Here is a 20,470-nt window from a genome sequence, read left to right on the forward strand (position 1 = left end):
AGACCTGGTAGTAAAAAAAAAAAACCTCTATAGAGACCTGGTAGTAAAAAAAAAAAAACCTCTATAGAGACCTGGTAGTTAAAAAAAAAAGACCCTCCATAGAGACCTGGTAGTAAAAAAAAAACCTCTATAAAGACCTGGTAGTAAAAAAAAAGACTCTCTATAGAGACCTAGTAGTAAAAAAGACCCTCCATAGAGACCCAGTAGTTAAAAAAGACCCTCTATAAAGACCTGGTAGTAAAAAAAAAGACCCTCTATAAAGACCTGGTAGTAAAAAAAAAAAAGACCCTCTATAAAGACCTGGAAGTTAAAAAAAAGACCCTCTATAAAGACCTGGTAGTAAAAAAAAAAGACCCTCCATAGAGACCTGGTAGTAAAAAAAAAAAACCTCTATAGAGACCTGGTAGTTAAAAAAACAGACCCTCCATAGAGACATGGCAGTAAAAAAAAAGACCCTCTGTGGAGACCTGGTAGTAAAAATAAGACCCTCTGTCGAGACCTGGTAGTAAAAAACAGACCCTCTGTAGAGACCTGATAGTAAAAAAAGACCCTCCTTAGAGACCTGGTAGTAAAAAAAAGACCCTCTATAAAGACCTGGTAGTAAAAAAGGCCCTCCATAGAGGCCTGGTAGTAAAAAAAAGACCCTTTGTAGAGACGTGGTAGTAAAAAAAATGACCCTCTATAAAGACCTGGTAGTAAAAAAAAGACCCTCTATAAAGACCTGGAAGTAAAAAAGACCCTCCATAGAGACCTGGTAGTAAAAAAAAAACCTCTGTGGAGACCTGGTAGTAAAAATAAGACCCTCTGTCGAGACCTGGTAGTAAAAAAAGACCCTCTGTAGAGACCTGGTAGTAAAAAAAGACCCTCCTTAGAGACATGGTAGTAAAAAAAAGACCCTCTGTAGAGACCTGGTAGTAAAAAAAGACGCTCCATAGAGACCTGGTAGTAAAAAAAGACCCTCTGTAGAGACCTGGTAGTAAAAAAAAAAGACCCTGCATACAGACCTGGTAGTAAAAAAAGACCCTCTGTAGAGACCTGGTAGTAAAAAAAAAGACCCTCCATAGAGACCTGGTAGTAAAAAAAGACCTCCTTAGAGACATGGTAGTAAAAAAAAGACCCTCCATAGAGACATGGTAGTAAAAAAAGACCCTCCATAGAGACCTGGCAGTAAAACAAAGACCCTCTGTTGAGACCTGGTAGTAAAAAAAGACCCTCTGTAGAGACATGGTAGTAAAAAAAGACCCTCTGTAGAGACCTGGTAGTACAAAAGACCCTGAGACCTGGTAGTAAAAAAGACCCTCCATAGAGACCTAGTAGTAAAAAAAGACCCTCCATAGAGACCTAGTAGTAAAAAAAGACCCTCCATAGAGACCTGGTAGTAAAAAAAAGACCCTCCATAGAGGTGTGGTATTAACAAAAAAGACCCTCCATAGAGACATGGTAGTAAAAAAAAACCCTCTATAAAGACCTGGTAGTAAAAAAAAACCCTCTATAAAGACCTGGTAGTAAAAAAGACCCTCCATAGAGACCTGGTAGTAAAAAAGACCCTCCATAGAGACCTGGTAGTAAAAAACACCCTCCATAGAGACCCAGTAGTTAAAAAAAAAGACCCTCTATAAAGACCTGGTAGTAAAAACGGCCCTCCATAGAGGCCTGGTAGTAAAAAAAAAAAGACCCTCTGTAGAGATGTGGTAGTAAAAAAAATGACCCTCTATAAAGACCTGGTAGTAAAAAAAAAGACCCTCTATAAAGACCCGGAAGTAAAAAAGACCCTCCATAGAGACCTGGTAGTAAAAAAAAAAACTCTATAGAGACCTGGTAGTTAAAAAAAATAGACCCTCCATAGAGACATGGCAGTAAAAAAAGACCCTCTGTGGAGACCTGGTAGTAAAAATAAGACCCTCTGTCGAGACCTGGTAGTAAAAAACAGACCCTCTGTAGAGACCTGGTAGTAAAAAAAGACCCTCCTTAGAGACCTGGTAGTAAAAAACAGACCCTCTGTAGAGACCTGGTAGTAAAAAAAGACCCTCCTTAGAGACCTGGTAGTAAAAAAAGACCCTCTATAAAGACCTGGTAGTAAAAAAGGCCCTCCATAGAGGCCTGGTAGTAAAAAAAAGACCCTTTGTAGAGACGTGGTAGTAAAAAAAATGACCCTCTATAAAGACCTGGTAGTAAAAAAAAGACCCTCTATAAAGACCTGGAAGTAAAAAAAGACCCTCCATAGAGACCTGGTAGTAAAAAAAAAAACCTCTATAGAGACCTGGTAGTTAAAAAAAATAGACCCTCCATAGAGACATGGCAGTAAAAAAGACCCTCTGTGGAGACCTGGTAGTAAAAATAAGACCCTCTGTCGAGACCTGGTAGTAAAAAAAGACCCTCTGTAGAGACCTGGTAGTAAAAAAAGACCCTCTGTAGAGACCTGGAAGTAAAAAAGACCCTCCATAGAGACCTGGTAGTAAAAAAAAACCTCTATAGAGACCTGGTAGTTAAAAAAAAATAGACCCTCCATAGAGACATGGCAGTAAAAAAGACCCTCTGTGGAGACCTGGTAGTAAAAATAAGACCCTCTGTCGAGACCTGGTAGTAAAAAAAGACCCTCTGTAGAGACCTGGTAGTAAAAAAAGACCCTCCTTAGAGACATGGTAGTAAAAAAAAAGACCCTCTGTAGAGACCTGGTAGTAAAAAAAAGACGCTCCATAGAGACCTGGTAGTAAAAAAAGACCCTCTGTAGAGACCTGGTAGTAAAAAAAACGACCCTCCATAGAGACCTGGGAGTAAAAAAAAGACCCTCCATAGAGACATGGTAGTAAAAAAAAGACCCTCCATAGAGACCTGGCAGTAAAACAAAGACCCTCTGTTGAGACCTGGTAGTAAAAAAAGACCCTCTGTAGAGACATGGTAGTAAAAAAATACCCTCTGTAGAGACGTGGTAGTAAAAAAAATGACCCTCTATAAAGACCTGGTAGTAAAAAAAAGACCCTCTATAAAGACCTGGAAGTAAAAAAAGACCCTCCATAGAGACCTGGTAGTAAAAAAAAAAACCTCTATAGAGACCTGGTAGTTAAAAAAAATAGACCCTCCATAGAGACATGGCAGTAAAAAAAGACCCTCTGTGGAGACCTGGTAGTAAAAATAAGACCCTCTGTCGAGACCTGGTAGTAAAAAAAGACCCTCTGTAGAGACCTGGTAGTAAAAAAAGACCCTCTGTAGAGACCTGGAAGTAAAAAAGACCCTCCATAGAGACCTGGTAGTAAAAAAAAAACCTCTATAGAGACCTGGTAGTTAAAAAAAAATAGACCCTCCATAGAGACATGGCAGTAAAAAAAGACCCTCTGTGGAGACCTGGTAGTAAAAATAAGACCCTCTGTCGAGACCTGGTAGTAAAAAAAGACCCTCTGTAGAGACCTGGTAGTAAAAAAAGACCCTCCTTAGAGACATGGTAGTAAAAAAAAAGACCCTCTGTAGAGACCTGGTAGTAAAAAAAAGACGCTCCATAGAGACCTGGTAGTAAAAAAAGACCCTCTGTAGAGACCTGGTAGTAAAAAAAAGACCCTGCATAGAGACCTGGGAGTAAAAAAAAGACCCTTCATAGAGACATGGTAGTAAAAAAAAAAGACCCTCCATAGAGACCTGGCAGTAAAAGAAAGACCTTCTGAAGAGACCTGGTAGTAAAAAAAAGACCCTCCTTAGAGACATGGTAGTAAAAAAAAGACCCTCCGTAGAGACCTGGTAGTAAAAAAAGACCCTCTGTAGAGACCTGGTAGTAAAAAAAGACCTCCTTAGAGACATGGTAGTAAAAAAAAAGACCCTCCATAGAGGTGTGGTATTAACAAAAAAGACCCTCCATAGAGACATGGTAGTAAAAAAAAAAACCTCTATAGAGACCTGGTAGTTAAAAAAAATAGACCCTCCATAGAGACATGGCAGTAAAAAAAGACCCTCTGTGGAGACCTGGTAGTAAAAATAAGACCCTCTGTCGAGACCTGGTAGTAAAAAAAGACCCTCTGTAGAGACCTGGTAGTAAAAAAAGACCCTCTGTAGAGACCTGGAAGTAAAAAAGACCCTCCATAGAGACCTGGCAGTAAAACAAAGACCCTCTGTTGAGACCTGGTAGTAAAAAAAGACCCTCTGTAGAGACATGGTAGTAAAAAAATACCCTCTGTAGAGACGTGGTAGTAAAAAAAATGACCCTCTATAAAGACCTGGTAGTAAAAAAAGACCCTCTATAAAGACCTGGAAGTAAAAAAAGACCCTCCATAGAGACCTGGTAGTAAAAAAAAAAACCTCTATAGAGACCTGGTAGTTAAAAAAAATAGACCCTCCATAGAGACATGGCAGTAAAAAAAGACCCTCTGTGGAGACCTGGTAGTAAAAATAAGACCCTCTGTCGAGACCTGGTAGTAAAAAAAGACCCTCTGTAGAGACCTGGTAGTAAAAAAAGACCCTCTGTAGAGACCTGGAAGTAAAAAAGACCCTCCATAGAGACCTGGTAGTAAAAAAAAAACCTCTATAGAGACCTGGTAGTTAAAAAAAAATAGACCCTCCATAGAGACATGGCAGTAAAAAAAGACCCTCTGTGGAGACCTGGTAGTAAAAATAAGACCCTCTGTCGAGACCTGGTAGTAAAAAAAGACCCTCTGTAGAGACCTGGTAGTAAAAAAAGACCCTCCTTAGAGACATGGTAGTAAAAAAAAAGACCCTCTGTAGAGACCTGGTAGTAAAAAAAGACGCTCCATAGAGACCTGGTAGTAAAAAAAGACCCTCTGTAGAGACCTGGTAGTAAAAAAAAAGACCCTGCATAGAGACCTGGGAGTAAAAAAAAGACCCTTCATAGAGACATGGTAGTAAAAAAAAAAGACCCTCCATAGAGACCTGGCAGTAAAAGAAAGACCTTCTGAAGAGACCTGGTAGTAAAAAAAAGACCCTCCTTAGAGACATGGTAGTAAAAAAAAAGACCCTCCGTAGAGACCTGGTAGTAAAAAAAGACCCTCTGTAGAGACCTGGTAGTAAAAAAAGACCTCCTTAGAGACATGGTAGTAAAAAAAAGACCCTCCATAGAGGTGTGGTATTAACAAAAAAGACCCTCCATAGAGACATGGTAGTAAAAAAAAAAACCTCTATAGAGACCTGGTAGTTAAAAAAAATAGACCCTCCATAGAGACATGGCAGTAAAAAAAGACCCTCTGTGGAGACCTGGTAGTAAAAATAAGACCCTCTGTCGAGACCTGGTAGTAAAAAAAGACCCTCTGTAGAGACCTGGTAGTAAAAAAAGACCCTCTGTAGAGACCTGGAAGTAAAAAAGACCCTCCATAGAGACCTGGTAGTAAAAAAAAAACCTCTATAGAGACCTGGTAGTTAAAAAAAATAGACCCTCCATAGAGACATGGCAGTAAAAAAAGACCCTCTGTGGAGACCTGGTAGTAAAAATAAGACCCTCTGTCGAGACCTGGTAGTAAAAAAAGACCCTCTGTAGAGACCTGGTAGTAAAAAAAGACCCTCCTTAGAGACATGGTAGTAAAAAAAAAGACCCTCTGTAGAGACCTGGTAGTAAAAAAAAGACGCTCCATAGAGACCTGGTAGTAAAAAAAGACCCTCTGTAGAGACCTGGTAGTAAAAAAAAAAGACCCTGCATAGAGACCTGGGAGTAAAAAAAAGACCCTTCATAGAGACATGGTAGTAAAAAAAAAAGACCCTCCATAGAGACCTGGCAGTAAAAGAAAGACCTTCTGAAGAGACCTGGTAGTAAAAAAAAGACCCTCCTTAGAGACATGGTAGTAAAAAAAAGACCCTCCGTAGAGACCTGGTAGTAAAAAAAGACCCTCTGTAGAGACCTGGTAGTAAAAAAAAAAGACCCTCCATAGAGACCTGGTAGTAAAAAAAAAGACCCTCTGTAGAGACCTGGTAGTAAAAAAAGACCTCCTTAGAGACATGGTAGTAAAAAAAAGACCCTCCATAGAGGTGTGGTATTAACAAAAAAGACCCTCCATAGAGACATGGTAGTAAAAAAAAACCCTCTATAAAGACCTGGTAGTAAAAAAAAACCCTCTATAAAGACCTGGTAGTAAAAAAGACCCTCCATAGAGACCTGGTAGTAAAAAAGACCCTCCATAGAGACCTGGTAGTAAAAAACACCCTCCATAGAGACCCAGTAGTTAAAAAAAAAGACCCTCTATAAAGACCTGGTAGTAAAAACGGCCATCCATAGAGGCCTGGTAGTAAAAAAAAAAGACCCTCTGTAGAGATGTGGTAGTAAAAAAAATGACCCTCTATAAAGACCTGGTAGTAAAAAAAAAGACCCTCTATAAAGACCCGGAAGTAAAAAAGACCCTCCATAGAGACCTGGTAGTAAAAAAAAAAACTCTATAGAGACCTGGTAGTTAAAAAAAATAGACCCTCCATAGAGACATGGCAGTAAAAAAAGACCCTCTGTGGAGACCTGGTAGTAAAAATAAGACCCTCTGTCGAGACCTGGTAGTAAAAAACAGACCCTCTGTAGAGACCTGGTAGTAAAAAAAGACCCTCCTTAGAGACCTGGTAGTAAAAAAAAAGACCCTCTGTAGAGACCTGGTAGTAAAAAAAAGACGCTCGATAGAGACCTGGTAGTAAAAAAAAAGACCCTCCATAGAGACCTGGTAGTAAAAAAAAAAGACCCTCCTTAGAGACATGGTAGTAAAAAAAAGACCCTCCGTAGAGACCTGGTAGTAAAAAAAGACCCTCTGTAGAGACCTGGTAGTAAAAAAAAAAGACCCTCCATAGAGACCTGGTAGTAAAAAAAAAGACCCTCTGTAGAGACCTGGTAGTAAAAAAAGACCTCCTTAGAGACATGGTAGTAAAAAAAGACCCTCTGTGGAGACCTGGTAGTTAAAAAAACGACCCTCCATAGAGACCTGGGAGTAAAAAAAAGACCCTCCATAGAGACATGGTAGTAAAAAAAAGACCCTCCATAGAGACCTGGCAGTAAAACAAAGACCCTCTGTTGAGACCTGGTAGTAAAAAAAGACCCTCTGTAGAGACATGGTAGTAAAAAAATACCCTCTGTAGAGACGTGGTAGTAAAAAAAATGACCCTCTATAAAGACCTGGTAGTAAAAAAAAGACCCTCTATAAAGACCTGGAAGTAAAAAAAGACCCTCCATAGAGACCTGGTAGTAAAAAAAAAAACCTCTATAGAGACCTGGTAGTTAAAAAAAAATAGACCCTCCATAGAGACATGGCAGTAAAAAAAGACCCTCTGTGGAGACCTGGTAGTAAAAATAAGACCCTCTGTCGAGACCTGGTAGTAAAAAAAGACCCTCTGTAGAGACCTGGTAGTAAAAAAAGACCCTCTGTAGAGACCTGGAAGTAAAAAAGACCCTCCATAGAGACCTGGTAGTAAAAAAAAAACCTCTATAGAGACCTGGTAGTTAAAAAAAATAGACCCTCCATAGAGACATGGCAGTAAAAAAAGACCCTCTGTGGAGACCTGGTAGTAAAAATAAGACCCTCTGTCGAGACCTGGTAGTAAAAAAAAGACCCTCTGTAGAGACCTGGTAGTAAAAAAAGACCCTCCTTAGAGACATGGTAGTAAAAAAAAAGACCCTCTGTAGAGACCTGGTAGTAAAAAAAAGACGCTCCATAGAGACCTGGTAGTAAAAAAAGACCCTCTGTAGAGACCTGGTAGTAAAAAAAAAGACCCTGCATAGAGACCTGGGAGTAAAAAAAAGACCCTTCATAGAGACATGGTAGTAAAAAAAAAAGACCCTCCATAGAGACCTGGCAGTAAAAGAAAGACCTTCTGAAGAGACCTGGTAGTAAAAAAAAGACCCTCCTTAGAGACATGGTAGTAAAAAAAAGACCCTCCGTAGAGACCTGGTAGTAAAAAAAGACCCTCTGTAGAGACCTGGTAGTAAAAAAAGACCTCCTTAGAGACATGGTAGTAAAAAAAAGACCCTCCATAGAGGTGTGGTATTAACAAAAAAGACCCTCCATAGAGACATGGTAGTAAAAAAAAAAACCTCTATAGAGACCTGGTAGTTAAAAAAAATAGACCCTCCATAGAGACATGGCAGTAAAAAAAGACCCTCTGTGGAGACCTGGTAGTAAAAATAAGACCCTCTGTCGAGACCTGGTAGTAAAAAAAGACCCTCTGTAGAGACCTGGTAGTAAAAAAAGACCCTCTGTAGAGACCTGGAAGTAAAAAAGACCCTCCATAGAGACCTGGTAGTAAAAAAAAAACCTCTATAGAGACCTGGTAGTTAAAAAAAATAGACCCTCCATAGAGACATGGCAGTAAAAAAAGACCCTCTGTGGAGACCTGGTAGTAAAAATAAGACCCTCTGTCGAGACCTGGTAGTAAAAAAAGACCCTCTGTAGAGACCTGGTAGTAAAAAAAGACCCTCCTTAGAGACATGGTAGTAAAAAAAAAGACCCTCTGTAGAGACCTGGTAGTAAAAAAAAGACGCTCCATAGAGACCTGGTAGTAAAAAAAGACCCTCTGTAGAGACCTGGTAGTAAAAAAAAAAGACCCTGCATAGAGACCTGGGAGTAAAAAAAAGACCCTTCATAGAGACATGGTAGTAAAAAAAAAGACCCTCCATAGAGACCTGGCAGTAAAAGAAAGACCTTCTGAAGAGACCTGGTAGTAAAAAAAAGACCCTCCTTAGAGACATGGTAGTAAAAAAAAGACCCTCCGTAGAGACCTGGTAGTAAAAAAAGACCCTCTGTAGAGACCTGGTAGTAAAAAAAAAAGACCCTCCATAGAGACCTGGTAGTAAAAAAAAAGACCCTCTGTAGAGACCTGGTAGTAAAAAAAGACCTCCTTAGAGACATGGTAGTAAAAAAAAGACCCTCCATAGAGGTGTGGTATTAACAAAAAAGACCCTCCATAGAGACATGGTAGTAAAAAAAAACCCTCTATAAAGACCTGGTAGTAAAAAAAAAACCCTCTATAAAGACCTGGTAGTAAAAAAGACCCTCCATAGAGACCTGGTAGTAAAAAAGACCCTCCATAGAGACCTGGTAGTAAAAAACACCCTCCATAGAGACCCAGTAGTTAAAAAAAAAGACCCTCTATAAAGACCTGGTAGTAAAAACGGCCCTCCATAGAGGCCTGGTAGTAAAAAAAAAAGACCCTCTGTAGAGATGTGGTAGTAAAAAAAATGACCCTCTATAAAGACCTGGTAGTAAAAAAAAAGACCCTCTATAAAGACCCGGAAGTAAAAAAGACCCTCCATAGAGACCTGGTAGTAAAAAAAAAACTCTATAGAGACCTGGTAGTTAAAAAAAATAGACCCTCCATAGAGACATGGCAGTAAAAAAAGACCCTCTGTCGAGACCTGGTAGTAAAAAACAGACCCTCTGTAGAGACCTGGTAGTAAAAAAAGACCCTCCTTAGAGACCTGGTAGTAAAAAAAAGACCCTCTGTAGAGACCTGGTAGTAAAAAAAAAGACGCTCGATAGAGACCTGGTAGTAAAAAAAAAGACCCTCCATAGAGACCTGGTAGTAAAAAAAAAAGACCCTCCTTAGAGACATGGTAGTAAAAAAAAGACCCTCCGTAGAGACCTGGTAGTAAAAAAAGACCCTCTGTAGAGACCTGGTAGTAAAAAAAAAAGACCCTCCATAGAGACCTGGTAGTAAAAAAAAGACCCTCTGTAGAGACCTGGTAGTAAAAAAAGACCTCCTTAGAGACATGGTAGTAAAAAAAGACCCTCTGTGGAGACCTGGTAGTTAAAAAAAACGACCCTCCATAGAGACCTGGGAGTAAAAAAAAGACCCTCCATAGAGACATGGTAGTAAAAAAAAGACCCTCCATAGAGACCTGGCAGTAAAACAAAGACCCTCTGTTGAGACCTGGTAGTAAAAAAAGACCCTCTGTAGAGACATGGTAGTAAAAAAATACCCTCTGTAGAGACATGGTAGTAAAAAAAAGACCCTCCATAGAGACATGGTAGTAAAAAAAGACCCTCTGTAGAGACCTGGTAGTAAAAAAAGACCCTCCATAGAGACCTGGTAGTAAAAAAAAGACCCTCCATAGAGGTGTGGTATTAACAAAAAAGACCCTCCATAGAGACCTGGTAGTAAAAAAGACCCTCCATAGAGACCTGGTAGTAAAAAACACCCTCCATAGAGACCTGGTAGTAAAAAACACCCTCCATAGAGACCCAGTAGTTAAAAAAAAGACCCTCTATAAAGACCTGGTAGTAAAAAAGGCCCTCCATAGAGGCCTGGTAGTAAAAAAAAGACCCTCTGTAGAGATGTGGTAGTAAAAAAAAATGACCCTCTATAAAGACCTGGTAGTAAAAAAAAGACCCTCTATAAAGACCCGGAAGTAAAAAAGACCCTCCATAGAGACCTGGTAGTAAAAAAAAAAACTCTATAGAGACCTGGTAGTAAAAAAAAAAACTCTATAGAGACCTGGTAGTTAAAAAAAAAATAGACCCTCCATAGAGACATGGCAGTAAAAAAAAGACCCTCTGTGGAGACCTGGTAGTAAAAATAAGACCCTCTGTCGAGACCTGGTAGTAAAAAACAGACCCTCTGTAGAGACCTGGTAGTAAAAAAAGACCCTCTGTAGAGACGTGGTAGTAAAAAAAATGACCCTCTATAAAGACCTGGTAGTAAAAAAAAGACCCTCTATAAAGACCTGGAAGTAAAAAAGACCCTCCATAGAGACCTGGTAGTAAAAAAAAAACCTCTATAGAGACCTGGTAGTTAAAAAAAATAGACCCTCCATAGAGACATGGCAGTAAAAAAAGACCCTCTGTGGAGACCTGGTAGTAAAAAAAAAGACCCTCCATAGAGACCTGGCAGTAAAAAAAAAAGACCCTCCTGAGAGACCTGGTCGTAAAAAAAGATCCTGTGTAGAGACCTGGTAGTAAAAAAAGACCCTCTGTAGAGACCTGGTAGTAAAAAAAAAAAAGACCCTCCTTAGAGACCTGGTAGTAAAAAAAAGACCCTCTGTAGAGACCTGGTAGTAAAAAAAAAGACCCTCTGTAGAGACCTGGTAGTAAAAAAAGACCTCCTTAGAGACCTGGTCCTAAAAAAAAGACCCTCCTGAGAGACCTGGTCGTAAAAAAAAGACCCTCCATAGAGACCTGGTAGTAAAAAAAGACCCTCTGTAGAGACCTGGTAGTAAAAAAAAAAGACCCTCCATAGAGACCTGGTAGTAAAAAAAAGACCCTCCATAGAGACCTGGTAGTAAAAAAAAAGACCCTCCATAGAGACATGGTAGTAAAAAAAAAAGACCCTCCATAGAGACCTGGTAGTAAAAAAAAGACCCTCCATAGAGACCTGGTAGTAAAAAAACGACCCTCCGTAGAGACATGGTAGTAAAAAAAAAAGACCCTCCATAGAGAACTGGTAGTAAAAAAAGACCCCCCCCATAGAGACCTGGTAGTAAAAAAAAAGACCCTCCATAGATACATGGTAGTAAAAAAAAAGACTCTCCATAGAGACCTGGTAGTAAAAAAAAAAGACCCTCCATAGAGACCTGGTAGTAAAAAAAGACCCTCCGTAGAGACATGGTAGTAAAAAAAAGACCCTCCATAGAGACCTGGTAGTAAAAAAAAAGACCCTCCATAGAGACATGGTAGTAAAAAAATGACCCTCCGTAGAGACCTGGTAGTAAAAAAAAGACCCTCCATAGAGACCTGGTAGTAAAAAAAAGACCCCCATAGAGACCTGGTAGTAAAAAAAAAAGACCCTCCATAGAGACATGATAGTAAAAAAAAAGACCCTCCATAGAGACCTGGTAGTAAAAAAAAGACCCTCCATAGAGACCTGGTAGTAAAAAAAAAAAAGACCCTCCGTAGAGACCTGGTAGTAAAAAAAAAGACTCTCCGTAGAGACCTGGTAGTAAAAAAAAGACCCTCTGTAGAGACCTGGTAGTAAAAAAAAAATACCCTCCGTAGAGACATGGTAGTAAAAAAAAAAGACCCTCCATAGAGACCTGGTAGTAAAAAAAAGACCCCCATAGAGACCTGGTAGTAAAAAAAAAAAAAGACCCTCCATAGAGACATGGTAGTAAAAAAAAAAGACCCTCCATAGAGACCTGGTAGTAAAAAAAAAAGACCCTCCATAGAGACCTGGTAGTAAAAAAAAAAAAGACCCTCCATAGAGACCTGGTAGTAAAAAAAAAAGACCCTCCATAGAGACCTGGTAGTAAAAAAAAGACCCTCCGTAGAGACATGGTAGTAAAAAAAAAGACCCTCCATAGAGACCTGGTAGTAAAAAAAAAGACCCTCCATAGAGACATGGTAGTAAAAAATTGTGTAAAGTGCCCACTGTGGTGAAACAGTCCCCCCTACAGGCTGCAGCATGTCTGTGTGGCATGCTCACTGATATGCAGGCTGGCCGTCAGCTGGTAGAAGCCCGGCATGGGCGCTGTGTAGCGTCCGGTGCTGGCGTTGAAGCTCTGACCCCTCTGCAGGCTCCACTCGGAACCTGAGGGCTGCAGAGGTCAAAGGTCAGAATGAAAGAAATGGATCTGTTCGAGGTCATAGAGGTCAATTGATGTATTTAAAGAAAAACAGTGAGGCGTCTGTGACACAGGAACAAAACATGAAATAAAAGTTCATCCAAAACAAACAGAAACACACACACACAGAAACACAAACACAGAAACACATACAGGAAACACAAACACACAGAAACACAAAAACTGAAACACACAGAAACACAAACAAAGAAACGGACAGAAACACAAATGCAGAAACACACACAAGAATCACACAGAAACACACAGAAACACAAATGCAGAAACACACACGCAGAAATACAAACACACAGAAATGCAAACACAAAGAAACACAAACGCAGAAACACAGAAACACAAACAAAGAAACAGACACACACAGAAACACAAACACAAAGAAACACAGAAACACACACACAGAAACACAAACACACAGGAACACAAACACAGAAACACACACACACAGAAACACAAACAGAAACACACAGAAACACAAATGCAGAAACACACGCAGAAATACAAACACACAGAAACACAAACACAAAGAAACACAGAAACACAAACAAAGAAACAGACACACACAGAAACACAAACACAAAGAAACACATACATGAAACACACACAGAAACACAAACACAGAAACACACACAAGAAACACAAACACAGAAACACACACACACAGAAACACACACAAGAAACACAAACACAGAAACACAAAAACAGAAACACACAGAAACACAAATGCAGAAACACAAACACACAGAAACACAAGAATCACACAGAAACACAAACAAAGAAACACACAGAAACACACACACAGAAACACAAACAAACACAAACGCAGACACACAAACACACAGAAACACAAACGCAGAAACACATACAAGAATTCAATTTCAATTTATTTTCATTTATATAGCGCCAAATCACAACAGAGTTGCCTCAAAGTGCTTCACACAGGCAAGGTCTAACCTTACCAACCCCCAGAGCAAGAGTGGGAAAAACTCCCTCTGAGGAAGAAACCTCAAGCAGACCAGACTCAAAGGGGTGACCCTCTGCTTGGGTCATGATACAGACATAAATTACAGAACAATTCACAGAACAATTCACAGAACAATTCACAGAACAATTCACGGACAAATATATAAGAAATGCTGTTGGCGCACAGGACAGGAGGGTCGCCAACACGAACACAACTCCCATCTCTGGATGGAGCTGCACCTTAAACAGAGAGAAAAAAATAGAATCAGGCATCAGAAAGACAAAAAAATACAGTATGATTTGTCAGCATTAAACAACAAGAAAAACAGAAGAAATACTAAGGTGATCGCCGGCCACTAGCCCTAAACTTCACTAAAAGACCCAGAATTTAGGTAAAGTTGAGGCCGCGGCACGCTCCGTTTACTAATAAAATGAATTAAAAGAGTAAAACGTGTAAAACAAAACTGTTCCAGTATGCTGCCATATGAAAGGGAAAATAAGTGCGTCTTAAGTCTGGACTTGAAAGTCTCCACAGAATCTGACTGTTTTATTGATGCAGGGAGATCATTCAACAAAACAGGGGCACGATAAGAGAAAACTCTGTGACCCACAGACTTCTTATTCACCTTAGGGACACAAAGTAGTCCTGCACCCTGAGAACACAAAGCCTGGGCCGGTACGTAAAGTTTAATTAGGTCAGCTAGGTAGGAAGGTGCCAGTCCATGAACAATTTTATAGGTTAGTAGCAGAACCTTAAAATCTGATCTCACTGGGACAGGAAGCCAGTGAAGAGACGCCAAAATGGGTGTAATGTGGACAAACTTTCTGCTTCGTGTCAAAAGTCTGGCTGCAGCATTTTGGACCAATTGGAGAGCCCTAATGCTGGACTGTGGTAAACCAGAAAATAGAACATTGCAGTAGTCCAATCTAGAAGAGATAAACACATGGATCAGGGTCTCAGCATCAGCCATAGACAGGATGGGACAAATCTTCACTATATTTCACAGGTGGAAGAAAGCAGTACTAGTAATATTTCTAATGTGGAGGCCAAAGGACAACAAAGGATCAGAAATTACCCCAAGGTTCCTCACTTTGTCAGTGTGATGTATGACACACAAGCCGAGGCTGAGCGTTAACTGGTGAAATTGATGCCGATGTCTCACTGGACCAAGAACCATCATTTCAGTCTTATCAGAGTTTAAAAGTAGGAAGTTTCTCGACATCCAACTTCTCACTGCTGCAAGGCAATCTTCTAAGGATTTTATGTGGATGAGATTACCAACAGTTATCGACATGTATAACTGAGTATCATCAGCATAGCAATGAAAGGTAATCCCAAAACGCCGCAATATGCACCCAAGGGGTGCTATATAAAGGGAGAAAAGCAGGCGGCCTAAGACAGACCCCTGTGGAACCCCAAATTTCATGTCACTAAGGTTAGAGGTAGTGTTACTGTACAAAACACAGTGAGAACAACTGGTCAAGTATGACGTCAGCCATGCAAGGGCACTCCCAGTAATCCCAAAATGATTTTCCAGCCTATCAAGTAGAATATGATGATCCACTGTATCAAATGCAGCACTGAGATCTAACAGCAACAGAACCGTAGTGGTGTCTGAATCCATTGTATGCAGAAGATCGTTCACCACTTTAGTGAGGGCCGTCTCTGTGGAATGATATTTTTTAAAAGCAGACTGCAGTGGCTCAAAGAGATTATTCTCAGTAAGATAGTCTACGAGCTGCCTTGACACCACTTTTTACAGAATAGATTTGAATTCGGCTGATAGTTTGTCAATACACTAGGGTCAAGATTAGATTTCTTAAGTAATGATTTAATCACTGCAGATTAGAAACATTTAGGAACAGATCCAGAAGTTAAAGAAAGATTAATAATTTAAAGCACAGTCGGCCCAAGAGTGGGCCACAGGTCCTTAAACAGTTTTGTTGGTATCGGATCAAATAAACAGGTTGTGCTTTTTGTTGACATTACAAGTTTTGTCAGCATGCCTAGTGAGATACTATCAAATTCTGTAAATCTAGGTAATACCTCAGTGGCACCCACCTCAATAGCAGGGTGTAGTGGCTGGATTAAGGCATGCTGGGATATGTTTAACATGATATGTCTTCTATTTTCTTCACAAAGTAATCCAGGAAATCTTGTGCTGTAAAATGAGAGCGAACTACAGGTGATTGTCCATGAATAAGTGTTGCCACCATGTCGAACAAGAACTTTGAGTTATGCTTGTTTTTGTTGATCAAATCAGAGTAGTAAGTTCGCTTTGTAGCCAGTAATGCATGATTATAGTCTAAGATAGCATCACGCCACGCAAGGTGAAATACTTCTAATTTTGAACGACGCCATTTCCGTCCTAGACCTCTTGCTTTATGCGTGAGGTCACGCAGATAATCATTGAACCAAGGTGACTGTGATTTGGGGGAGCGCGGTTTTAACACAGGTGGTGCAATCATGTCGAGTGTTGTTTTGAGCACTGAGTTTAAACTATCCACAAGTCTGTTTACTGACTGGGTATTTGTCAAATGTGAAGCTAAGACATCAGGCAGTCTAGTTTCAAGTTCAGTCTTACTTGAGGAATTGATGCATCGCCGTAATGATAAATAAGGTTGTTGTTCCACTAAACACAGCAGCAAAACTGTAAACTTAATGAGTGATCATGAGTGATTTTCCTAGTTCTCTCCCTCAGCCCCAACCAGTCCCAGCAGAAGACTGCCCCTCCCTGAGCCTGGTTCTGCTGGAGGTTTCTTCCTGTTAAAAGGGAGTTTTTCCTTCCTACTGTCACCAAGTGCTTGCTCACAGGGGGTCGTTTTGATTGTTGGGGTTTTTCCGTAATTATTGTATGGCTTTGCCTTACAATATAAAGCGCCTTGGGGCAACTGTTTGTTGTGATTTGGTGCTATATAAATAAAATTGATTTGAATTGATTTGATTTGATCAGACACCACTGATGTAAGAGGCATGATGTCAATATTCGTGACAGCAATACCACGTGCGAGAACCAGATCCAGGGTATTTCCACTAATGTGCGTCAAATCCCGAATGCATTGCCAAAATTCTAATGCATCCACAATTTCCATAAATGATTTGCAGAGGGGATCAGAAGGCTTACTTATATGAATGTTAATGTCACCAATGATCAGAATGTTATCTGCACTAGTTGACAAGTTAGAGATGAACACACCAAATTCATCTAAGAATTCAGAATATGGGCCAGGAGGCCTATATACAGTGACAAAGTAATACGACTGATTTTTATTCTTCTGACCTTGGCAATGTGTAGTAATATCCTGAGCAGAGCGGCGGATCAGATGCTCAAACGAGTGATATTTGTAACCCCCAACAGCTAATAAGCTAAACCTAGATTTATAAATAAAAGCAACACCTCCGCCTTGCTTCGGATCACGAGGGACGTGACTAAATGTATATGCTGGTGGGCGGGCCTCATTTAAGGGGAGGACAGCTGTAGGTTTAAGCCAGGTTTCAGATAGCCAAATCATATCTAAGTGATGATCAATAATTAGATCATTGATCAACAATAATTTTGAGGACAGTGATCTTATGTTAATGAGACCCAGTCTAAGGACCTCAGTGGGGTTGACAGTTGAACTGTTTGGGTTTAGGGGTGGTTCCAGAGTAGCATATATAAGATGCCTAGAAGTAGGTTTAGGTTTAAGACATTCCACGCACGTTGTAGGTAGCAGACACGAAATCTTTGCTATTGTTGGAACAACCACTGGGCCATCCTCAATTTCAACATCATCCAATATAGTAATGGGTATTAAGTTTGGAAAGCATATCCCTCTATGATTTTTATGGACATGACTACGGAAGCAGGCCACAGTCTCAACTTGATTAAATTCCCTCCCTGGCAAATAAACTGCACTAACACCATAGTGGATTTTCTGCACTAAATTCCCCGCTAAGCTAATGGATTCCACATCCACATTTGTCATAAGCCTTACAGGGTCTCTAATCACCTGCTCCGTGGCCTGCTGTAAATTCCTAATGTTACCCTCCCTGTAGAGCTCTATCTATGTTCGCAGACAAGATGGCGGCACCTTCCCCAGTAGGGTGGAGGCCGTCCGGCATCAGCAAGCCACGACGGCCCCAGAACGAAGGCCAGTTATCAATAAAGCTAAACCCTTGCTGTCTACAAAACTGCGCCAGCCACCTATTTAATGATGTCAGCCTACTAAACGACCTCATCAGTACCGTGGGAGGGGAGGGGACCAGAGATTATTAATCGATGCCGACACATCTTTCTGGCAAGGTCACAAGTCCTCCCTATGTCCATTTTTGTGACCTTTGAGTGCTTCATCCTGATATCATTGGTGACAACGTGAATAACTATGTGACTATATCTCATGTCATGTTCCTTCGTCTGTCTTCCCTTTTGCAGCATCAGCACCCTAAGATGAGATGCAGTGTCGGGAGCTATGGCCCCAGGAATACATTTAACGTCAGCCGGCGTCTGTAACCTGACGTTGCGGGTGATAGAATCCCCTATCACTAAAGTCCGGTGTTTTGGCCTGCAGACAGGAGTGGAAGTCACTTGTGGGCTCAGAGAATTCACATCTGGCAAATCCAAGGGGGAGAACCGATTCACAGTTTGCACTGGCGAGTGTGATCGGGGTGCCACAACCGGGCACCAAGCCCTACGGGGCTTCCTTCGCCTAGCCACAGTCTGAAAGCTGTCCTCCACAGCCGGCGTTTCTAAGCTGATGCTAATGGGCTCGCTAGCTGGCCCGACACTAACCTCATCTGGAGTGCCCGTAACATCTAACTCCACTGCGCTAAGAAGCTGCTCTAACTTACGGACACGGCTCTCTAAGAGAGCCACCCTGTCTTCCAACATCACGCAGGATTTATGGAGGGTGTAAAGTAGAATTAGTAGTGTACTTTGTGCACTAAGAAATTCAAGAAATGTAGCCAAGCAAACACGAGCTAACCAATAATGGATAAGCTAACCACTCCTAAGGCTCACACAGATGCAAATAAATAAATTCACAGCAGTTACAGTGAAAAACTAACAGAAGTATTAAACGGGTAAAAACGCAGTAGCTATAAAATACACTAAACAGTTAATTAACTAACAGGAGTGTAAAAAAATGAAATGAAAAAAATTATGACGGCGGTCCGAAATAGCTAACGCAAGCTAACCGCTAGCGAAAATCCTAAGATTTTACACAGGAGTAAAATAATTACTTAAAATTCACAGCAGTTCAACTGAAAAACGAAGGGAAGTATTAAACGGGTAAAAAAGAAGCAGCTATAAAAAGTAACAATGGAGAGGGGTCGACCTAGCTAGCAAATGCTAACTGCTAGTGAATGCTAACCGCCAGCGAATGCTAACTGCCAGCGAATGCTAACTGCTAGGGAATGCTAACTGCAAGCGATTCACAACAGGACTGTTGTTAAATAACGTTGAGAGTAGATACAATTAATAACCAGAAGAGTGCTAAACAGAAATAAAAGAAGCGTATACAACTGTGTGAAGTTCAGAGTGGTGTCACAGCAACAAACAATCCATCAGAAGCAAGTAGAAACACACAGAAACACAAACACACAGAAACACAAACACAGAGAAACAGAAACACAGAGAAACACAAACACACAGAAACACACAAACAGAAAAACAAACACAGAAACACAGAGAAACACAAACACACAGAAACACACACAGAAACACAAACACAGAAACACACACAAGAAACACAAACACACAGAAACACAAAAACAGAAACACACAAACACAAACAAAGAAACACACAAAAGAAACACACAGAAACACAAACACAGAAACACACACAAGAAACACACAGAAACACACACAAGAAACACACAGAAACACAAACAAAGAAACACACAGAAACACAAACACAGAAACACACAGAAACACCCACACAAGAAACACACACACAGAAAAACAAACACAGAAACACACACACAGAAACACAAACAGAGAAACACAAAACAGAAACACACAGAAACACAAAGAAACACACACAAGAAACACAAACACGCAGAAACAAACAGAAACACAAAGAAACACAAACACATACACACACAGAAATACAAACACATGCAAGAAACACACACACAGAAACACAGACAAGAAACACAAACAAAGAAACACACAGAAACACAAATGCAGAAACACACACACACAGAAACACAAATGCAGAAACACACAAACACAGAAACACACACAAGAAACACACAGAAACACAAACACACAGAAACACAAACACAGAAAAACACAAAAGAAACACAAACACACAGAAACACAAACACACAGAAACACAAATGCAGAAACACACACACAGAAACACAAACGCAGAAACACACAAGAAACACACAGAAACACAAACACACAGAAACACACAAACACACACAAGAAACACAAACACACGGAAACACAAACACAGAAACACAAAGAAACACCCACACAAGAAACACACACATAGAAACACAACACAGAAACACACACACAGAAACACAAACACAGAGAAACACAAAACAGAAACACACAGAAACACAAAGAAACACACACAAGAAACACAGACACGCAGAAACAAACAGAAACACAAACACAGAAACACACACACAGAAACACAAACACAGAAACACACAGAAACACATGCAAGAAACACAAACACACAGAAACACAAACAGAAACACACGCAAGAAACACAAACACACAGAAACACACAAACACAAACAGAGAAACACAAAAACAGAAACACACACACACAGAAACACAAACACAGAAACACAAACATAAAAACACATAGAAAAACACACACAGAAATACACACAGACACACACAGACCAGATCCTGCACCAGCCTCCACCCAACATGGCCTTTCTAAAGCGTCCTGCTGTGAAACTGCACAAACTGGTCCTGAAGAACGTGACCCATATTCCACACCTGGACAGCCATGTGTCGTCAAGCGCTGACATGGATGGCGAGCTCCAACACTGACTCATGTGCAGGAATGGCCTTCAGCAGGCTCCACATG

General features: G+C 40.5%; 1 protein-coding gene across 2 annotated transcripts in view; it reads right to left on the reverse strand.

The window, feature by feature from the left end:
- Window positions 1–20,470, reverse strand: part of si:ch1073-184j22.1 (erythroferrone) — a 34,635-nt gene that overhangs the window by 6,490 nt on the left and 7,675 nt on the right. For both annotated transcript variants that reach the window (XR_004564204.1, XM_034183753.1), the window contains one exon: window positions 12,316–12,427. Coding sequence is in view for 1 of the 2 variants with exons in the window: in XM_034183753.1 (XP_034039644.1) it covers window positions 12,316–12,427 (112 nt within the window). In the remaining variant the exon portion in view is untranslated. The remainder of the gene's footprint in view (window positions 1–12,315; window positions 12,428–20,470) is intronic.

This window comes from Thalassophryne amazonica, chromosome 12, assembly GCF_902500255.1.
Source record: "Thalassophryne amazonica chromosome 12, fThaAma1.1, whole genome shotgun sequence".
Taxonomy (NCBI): Eukaryota; Metazoa; Chordata; class Actinopteri; order Batrachoidiformes; family Batrachoididae; genus Thalassophryne; species Thalassophryne amazonica.